Source organism: Cydia fagiglandana, chromosome 8 (assembly GCF_963556715.1).
Source record: "Cydia fagiglandana chromosome 8, ilCydFagi1.1, whole genome shotgun sequence".
NCBI lineage: Eukaryota > Metazoa > Arthropoda > Insecta > Lepidoptera > Tortricidae > Cydia > Cydia fagiglandana.
This window is the reverse complement of record NC_085939.1, coordinates 13176318-13184684: the sequence shown is the minus strand read 5'-3', so window position 1 is coordinate 13184684 and position 8367 is coordinate 13176318. Positions and strand designations below refer to the sequence as shown.

Below are 8367 nucleotides of genomic sequence, written 5' to 3'. Positions count from 1 at the left end.
GTAAACCACAATGCTGATCGGGATTCGAAAGTCGTGCGTCGTCAATACCGGTAGATGTAATAGTTTTGAGCAACAAGGCGTACACAAAGTTTGAAATTTACATAACAAAAGATATTTATAGTTTATTCGCTTTCAACAATACACTGGACAGTGGGTCAGTGCATTTTACTTATAAAGTAAAACGACTAAGGTTTATTAGATATTATTTGAAACTGAAGTTATGTGACAATATTCACAAAAAAAAAATTGAAATTTAAGTTAAAAAAAGTTGGTCACAAATCAAGGACCCTGTATGGTACTCACGTAAGTACAATTATTACCATTGAAATAAGTTATAGAACTAGATATGATGTAATGGAATGTGTATCAAAGGCATCGGACCCATATATCAGACCGTTGCTTATCTCACAGCGCAGCGAATCAACCACGCATGCAAACCAGTGTTACTGAGGTTTCCAGATCTGTAACAGTTATGGCTCCTCTACACGATGGGCCAACGCCGGCCACTCCAAGGGACGCAGCCATGCGGTAGAATGAGATAGCAATATCACTTGCTCCCTCTAACGCATAAATGTGTCCCTTGCAGTGGCCGGCGTTGGCCCATCGTGTAGAGGAGCCATTAGACGTATTCGGAAAGCGCACTCGATGGTTCACTTGAGCTTGCTTGCTTGGAGCAAATGTAATAATGCTCCAGGCCAAGCGTTAGCGCTGAGGCATAAATTCCGATTACTATTAGGTATTTCATTACTCCCGCTAATTAAGCGCAGCAACCAATTCGCGCGCGTTTGCGCATCCATCGGTGCCCGCCCGGAGACACCATTACTCTTGCTACTACCATTTTTACACGTGTAGAGTTATTCATGTCACAGACCCTCCCTATATTGTCGTTTTTAGGGTTCCGTAGCCAAATGACAAAAAACGGAACCCTTATGGATTCGTCATGTCTGTCTGTCTGTCCGTCCGTATGTCACAGCCACTTTTTTCCGAAACTATAAGACCTATAACTGTTGAAACTTGGTAAGTAGATGTATTATGTGAACCGCATTATATAAGATTTTCACACAAAAATAGAAAAAAAAACAATAAATTTTGGGGGTCCCCATACTTAGAATTGAGACGCAAAAAATTTTTTTAATACGTCATAAATCGTAAACCGCAATTTTATTATGCTGCTACGGAACCCTTCATGGGCGAGTCCGGCTCGCACTTGGCCGCTTTTTTTAGTGTTCCGTACAAAACGTTGTTTACGGAACACTTATGGGATCACTTCGGTCTTGTTTCTTATAAGAATGAGCGTAGTTGTCATAATTGCGGTGGTAAATGTCCCTGATACCGTGCTGCCTGGTAGGTAGTGGTTAAATTGTGCTACTATTCAGAGTTAAGGAGCATTGAGGGATAGTCAGATAGTTTAGGAACCGAGGTCCCTTTGTTTCCGTTAGCTGGTTGGGTGGCTGACATTCGGAATTGCGAGGCACTTTTGGATGAGACTAGCCCAGGACCGGGATAAGTGGCGTACACGAAGAGAGGCCTATGCTCAGCAGCGGGCGACTGAAGGCTAGAATGATTATGATTTAAGTCATAATGTATCATTAGTCATAAGCTGAAATCGTTAACTTTTCAGGATTTTCGTAAGGTTATTCTGTAGACCATTAAGAAGGTGGGTCGACGATATTAAAGACATAGCAGGAGACAAATGGCTAGAAATGGCAAAGGATAGGAAACAATGGGCAAAATTGGAGGAGGCCTTTACCCTACAGAGGGGTTCTAATTAAAAAAATAAAATAAAGATATACCAATAAATAAATTGAACTTTAGGCATACATAAAAAAATAATAATAATAAAGATTTACGGAAGCTAAGAACTACAGACCCATCACATGCTTGCCTACACTTTACAAGCTCCTTACATCCATTTTGAGAGCAAAAATCAACGCGCACATTGTCGCAAACAATATTTTGGCCTCTGCTCAAAATGGATGTAGGGTTGGGTCCCGTGATACTAAAGAGCTCCTCCTCATAGACATGACCATCTGCCAACAAATCCGGCGGAACAGGGGGGGCCTCTCAGCAGCCTGGATTGACTACAAGAAGGCCTATGATTCGGTGCCTCACTCATGGCTGGAGAGCGTCTTAGAGCTGTATAAAGTTGATACAGCTTTGAGAACCTTTCTAAGCGCGTGTATGAGACAATGGACCACAGTCCTTCGTCAACCAGGAGGCGGGGATGAACGCCCTGGCCCGCAGGATTTTATAAGGATTGAGCGAGGAATATTTCAGGGTGATAGTCTGAGTCCTCTGTGGTTCTGCCTAGCTCTGAATCCTCTCAGTACCTTGCTGAAAGATTTAGAACTAGGTTGCCGGCTTCGGAGAGGGGGTGAAGTAATTTCTCACCTTCTGTACATGGATGATCTCAAATTATTTGCACCAAATAGCCAAGACTTGGTGGAGCTACTGAAAACCACCGAAGTCTTCAGTAATGCCATCAATATGGAGTTTGGTGTCGATAAATGTGCGGTTATGCATGTACAGCGGGGGAAAGTTGTAAATTCAACAAATTTACAACTTTCTGAGACAATGTCTTTCAGATCCATCTCTGAATCAGAAACCTATAAATACCTTGGTATGTCACAGTCGTTGGGTATTGAGGAAGAAGGTATTAGACGGTCGGTGAAGGAGCGCTTTTTCAGTCGGCTCACAAAAGTACTTAACAGTCTTTTGTCAGGAGGCAACAAAGTGCGCGCCTTCAACGCCTGGGTAATGCCTCTACTCACATACCCCTTTGGCATACTAAGGTGGACTCAGACCGAGCTGGATGCCCTGGATCGGAGGGTCCGACAGCTGCTCACCACACACCGTATGCTGCACCCACGCTCGTCTGTTATGAGATTGTACATCCCACGGAAATGTGGAGGTCGCGGCTTTCTAAACGCCAAAAATCTCCACAACCGTGAGGTGTACAATCTCAGGAATTATTTTCTCAACAACGAGTGTGGGATGCATCGTGATGTGGTGGCAGCTGACAGGGGCCTCACGCCACTCTCCTTGGCAAACGAGAACTGGCGCAAACCTGTAGTACTAAGCACCGAGGACCGCAAGGCGGTATGGAAGGATAAGCAGCTACACGGGCGGTTCTACAAGGCCCTCTTGGGACCCGATGTAGACCTACCCGCGTCGGTGAACTGGCTACGATTCGGGGACCTCTTCGGAGAAACCGAGGGCTTTGCCTGTGCAATTGCGGACGAAGTTATCATGACGAATAACTACCGGAGATATATCCTGAAGGACGGTACGGTCGACATTTGTCGGGCATGCCGCCGTCCCGGAGAGTCACTCAGGCATATTATCTCCGGTTGTTCTCATCTTGCTAACGGCGAGTACTTGCACAGACATAACCTCGTAGCCAGAATTATTCACCAGCAGCTTGCCCTCCTATACGGCCTTGTGGACCGCGAAGTGCCGTACTACAAGTACACACCTGCGCCAGTTCTCGAAAATGGTCGTGCCACGCTCTATTGGGATCGATCTATCATCACTGACAGGACTATTGTTGCCAATAAGCCTGACATCGTGCTGATAGATCGATCGCAGCGCCGGGCCGTGCTCGCCGACGTCACCATCCCTCATGATGAGAATCTCGTGAAGGCTGAGAAGGACAAGTCCAGCAAGTACCTAGACTTAGCTCATGAGATTACCGCCATGTGGGATGTTGACTCGACGATCATTGTTCCGATAGTCGTGTCAGCGAACGGTCTCATAGCGAAGAGTCTCGACCAACACCTAGAGAGACTCTCGCTGGGTGGCTGGATCAAGGGTCAGATGCAGAAGGCGGTAATTTTGGACACGGCGCGTATAGTACGTCGGTTCCTCACTCTGCGGCCCTGACCACCGGCAGCTTGGGCCCTGCCCCGCTGCCGGCGGCACCCTAGGTTAGGTTTTTTATAATGTGTTTATATGTATTTTTTATTGTTTTGTAAGTGTTTTTATATTTTACTTTTATATACATATTATAAAAACCTAGCCTAAGAAAAATGATGAATAAAGGAAAGAATAAAGTTTTCATAAATATTTTCTGAATTAATAAGAAATGTTTAAATAATTATATTATGAAATAAATAATAAATTGAATATGGATTAAAATGAAATTGTATAATAATATATTTCTTTTGTTGCATGTAAATGAAATGTTATACTGCATGTGAAAAAATGACGAAAATAAAAGGCTTATTTATTTATTTATCTATTCTGTAGATAGGTTAGGTTAGGTTAGGTTTGTTTTACGGCAATCCTGAAAAGTTACGCGTTTCTGAGAACAACCAATTACGACTAAAGAAATTCGGACAAACAATACATTATGACTTAAAACTATTTGGGAAACAATATAGATAAGACCCTTAGGAACCACTAGGCTGTTTGGAGATACTGTAGTAATTTTTATTTTCATAAGCCCTTCGGTCAATTTAAAAACACGTAGAATGGATCTTAATTCAATCAAAATAAAATTTATTTAACAGCAACATTCCTGACTGTACATCGGTGGACTTTATTACAAAAGACATAAGGCCCACCGACGTACAGATAACAGTGTGGTGAGTGCGGGCTATGACTCCAATTCGAGTCAACTCTATTTGTGTCTAGATCTACCGGCCATTGTAAATTTATTACAGGACATCTCCATCTCAAAGCACTATATGCTAATACGAACAGAGTAATCAACTTTATTAAGTCGATGCCCTTAGGTGCCCTGTTTCATTTAAGTTGATTTCTTGTATGGGGTATAGAGTTCTTGCATTCTGCCATGCACCTAGACTAGACTGGAGTTTAAGTATTATTGTATTAATTTTATTAACAGTAAATGTTATAAGCTGAATCTATAGTGGAGAAATTTGGCAATAGTTAATAATTTTCAATATCTGGGAGACGGAGCTTTGCTCGGGAAACATGTGAAAAATCAAAAATGCGCGTTTTCCCAGAGATAACACCCAGCTAGAACGATTTCTCGCTTCCGAAAACCCCCATATAGCAAATTTCATCGAAATCGTTGCAGTGATTTTGGAAACGATCACCGAAATATACATCTATATACAAAAATTACTCGTTTAAAGGTATAAGATAGAAGGTTTATTCTGCAGATTTAGCGGATTCTAAGTTAAACTAACGAGTAATATTTTAGTATAGAATAATTTTAATTGTATTCTACAATAATTAATGAGAAATATTAACATTACGTTTCATTAGTTCCGTTTTTCAAATAGGTTTCCAGTAACTAAAAAGTATATACCTAATTATTGTTGATAAAAAAAGTTATTATGTCACTGACATATATGGTCATACTCAGAAAAGCTATTTATTTCATACATAATATAGACGGTCAAGCAAATCTTGTCAGTAGAAAAAGGCGCGAAATTCAAATTTTCTATGAGATGATATCCCTTCGCGCCTACAATTTTAAAATTTGCCGCCTTTTTCTACTGACGAGATCTGCTTGACCAAGTATACATAAAAATCTGTTTGGCAGTATTTTCGAATTGAAAAACTTGAATATGTTATAAATAATGGTACTTAGCTATTATGTTATTAATAAACATATATATTGCAAAAAAGAAATCAGATATTCGTTTCCAAATTCATTAAAATTAAATTAACAAAACTTCCCTGGGACACATACATAGGTATTAAATATATAGAAAACGGGTCACTCACGTCGACGTGTCGAACGTTTTTCGACTTAAGATACGTGACTGATCCGTTGTTAATATATTTAAAATTAAACTAGTATAAAAATAACTCACACATCCGGACTAGAAGCACAAGAACGTTCCTTAGACATTTTCATTCTTAATTTCCGTTTTTCCATTAGAGTTTTCTTCAAATCGTCTATTTCCTTTGAAGACGCATTTTGAGTGCTAGGAGTGTTAGGTTTGATATTTCTTCTCAATGAAGCTTTTTCGTTCATGTAAACCTCGATGGTCTTTATTGTTTCTTTTAACTCTTCTTTTTTTTCTTTATTCACTGCTTTTATAGTATTTCTTTTTCGTTCTAGTTCATCATGTAAACCTATTTTCATTGCATTTACTCTTTCTTGAAGTTCTGCCATTGACATCTCACACAGTAAACCTAAGCCAGATGTTTCTGTCAAGTCTATAATTTTTGGTACTTTTGCTTTTTTCGCTATTATAGCAAGAATTTTAAACTCCTTTATCATTTTGACTCTGCGGTCTAACTCATCCTGTTTATCTTTTAAAGCCTTTTCTAACAATCTTTGATTCCGTCTCTTAAAATTTTCGGCAGCTTCTTTATTTTTCAATGCAATATTTTGTTTTGCTTGCAATATATTCAACTCTAACATAGACAATTTTTCCATTTTTTTGCGATTTTTAATTATTTGGTTTTTTCTCCACTTCTCTATTTCTTCATTCCACATTTCTTTCTCTTTTAGGTACTGTTCATATTTCTTTTTATTTTCAACAAGGACTCTTTGTTTAGCCAATAACGCTTCCTCATGTGAAATTTGGCCCTTTAAATGTTTCTTTTCTATATCAAGTAATCGTTCTCTTTCGTTCTCTTGGCGGTTAAATTCTTGTAATTCCTCAATTTTTGCAGTATTTTTGCAGTTTATAACATTGTTAAACCATTCCACTTCTTCTTGTTCAGCTAATTGAATTCTTTTATTCAGCCGCTTGATGGTGGCTGCAGTTTCTTTAACTGGTCGGCATATTTTTTTTATTGAGTATGTGCTTTGTACTTTCGGTAATTGTTTTATTGAGTCTTTTACCTCTTCTTGAATACTATGTAGTTTTTGAAAATACGCTTTCGATTTATTCATAGCATAATGACATTCTATATTTTTAACATCGTTTAATAAATGGTTGGCCTTCTGTTTATTTTTCTCATAGCTTTTTTTCAATTTTTCATCTAAATCATTTCTGGATACAATCCGTTTTGTTTTAGGTTTTGAGATTTGAGGTAAAGAGACTGGCGATGAAGGTAAAGGTCGAGTTGCGCGACTGGCTGAACGTAGTCCTTTTCTATTCAACACAGTAGGTGCTATTGGCACAGTTAGTGGCTTTATCTTACGGGATTCCACCTTTTTAACATATGCTGCAAAAGTTTGAGCCATTTCTCTCATGTAAGGTTGCCACGTATATAAGGGACTTATAATTTTTTCGGTAATATAATTTGCATCATAATAATCTTCACCAACGTGTGCCAAAAAAGTCAACACTTCGTCGCTTCTCAAGAAGGAAGTAAACGTATCCAACAAAGGCTTGCTTAAATTAAACAGACATTTGTACAGAAGATGCATGTCTTTAGGTTTGATTTGAAAGATTACAGCGTGCAGCAAAATCATGAAAGAGTCTTTGTCTTCATCTGAAAGATCCTCGCGCAGGTGAAAAGCTATGTCTTTTAAGAACTGACCGTGCTTCTGAATACCTAGAAACGTTTCGGCAACCCAGCCTAGTTTGGCATCTTCCGTGTCTTTCGGACACTTCTCGATATACATTTTCATGTACTCGTGGGGCGCAACTGCGACCAGAGAGCCATAATCAATTAATATGTTTCTTACCATCTTGACATTTCCTGATGTGTAATAGTAAACCATCCTATCTTTTAATGGTTTACTATTATTTCATCAAATGTCACATACGACTTAAGTACATAACGTAAAATTCATATTTTATAAATTCATATTTTACAATCACAACAAATATTTATTTGACGCTGTCCGAAATGATGACGCTTGACATTAGCACATTTGATTTATTAGGTTAGTGGAGGTTTGATTACACCGGGTTTAATGCAAAGAGTAGTATCTACATAGAGTAAGACCAAAGAAAGCAAAAAAGAAAGTCTGCAGCGCTAGATAAAAAATATTTTTTATCTAGCGCTGCATCAGTAGGTATGTGATAACACCACAGAAAATGGATTAAATAGTCTTAATACTTGTAACTACCCTATTTAGTATTTATCATTTATGAAAAATTCAAGCTATGCATTATGGTTAAATAAATTTAATTCCAACGATAGATGTCATTAATGTCGATAAATATTATTGGCAGAATGTGACATTTGGCTTCATCAAAATTATTAATTTGCTTAGCTTTTGTAATGTTCAATTTGCTGTGAAAGCTTATGTAATCTAAACCCACTTCACACTATTATCTACATATGGTGCAAGTATTAAGATGTTTGTGGTTAAAGAATTTATTTTCTCATAAAGAAATTTAACATTTCACTTAAATAGAGAAAATACAGGATAATTCATAAAATATGAGTGAGCATGCATGTTATTAACAAAATTAAAATAACTAATTAAAACTAGAACATGTCATTTACGAGACATTACATATAGAAATAGGTATTATACAA

At 38.3% G+C, this 8367-nt stretch overlaps 1 protein-coding gene across 1 annotated transcript; it reads right to left on the bottom strand.

Moving 5' to 3' along the window:
* Positions 1 to 5516: 5516 nt before the first annotated feature.
* On the bottom strand, positions 5517 to 7716 carry LOC134666673 (cilia- and flagella-associated protein 99-like). Its single transcript, XM_063523899.1, has one exon. It carries the CDS (start codon positions 7598 to 7600, stop codon positions 5786 to 5788), a length of 1815 nt encoding a protein of 604 aa, XP_063379969.1. The 5' UTR covers positions 7601 to 7716; the 3' UTR covers positions 5517 to 5785.
* Positions 7717 to 8367: the final 651 nt, after the last annotated feature.

Excerpts from the sequence above, each read along its gene's own strand:
- LOC134666673 (XM_063523899.1), bottom strand. The coding sequence starts at position 7,600 with ATGGTTTACTATTACACATCAGGAAATGTCAAGATGGTAAGAAACATA.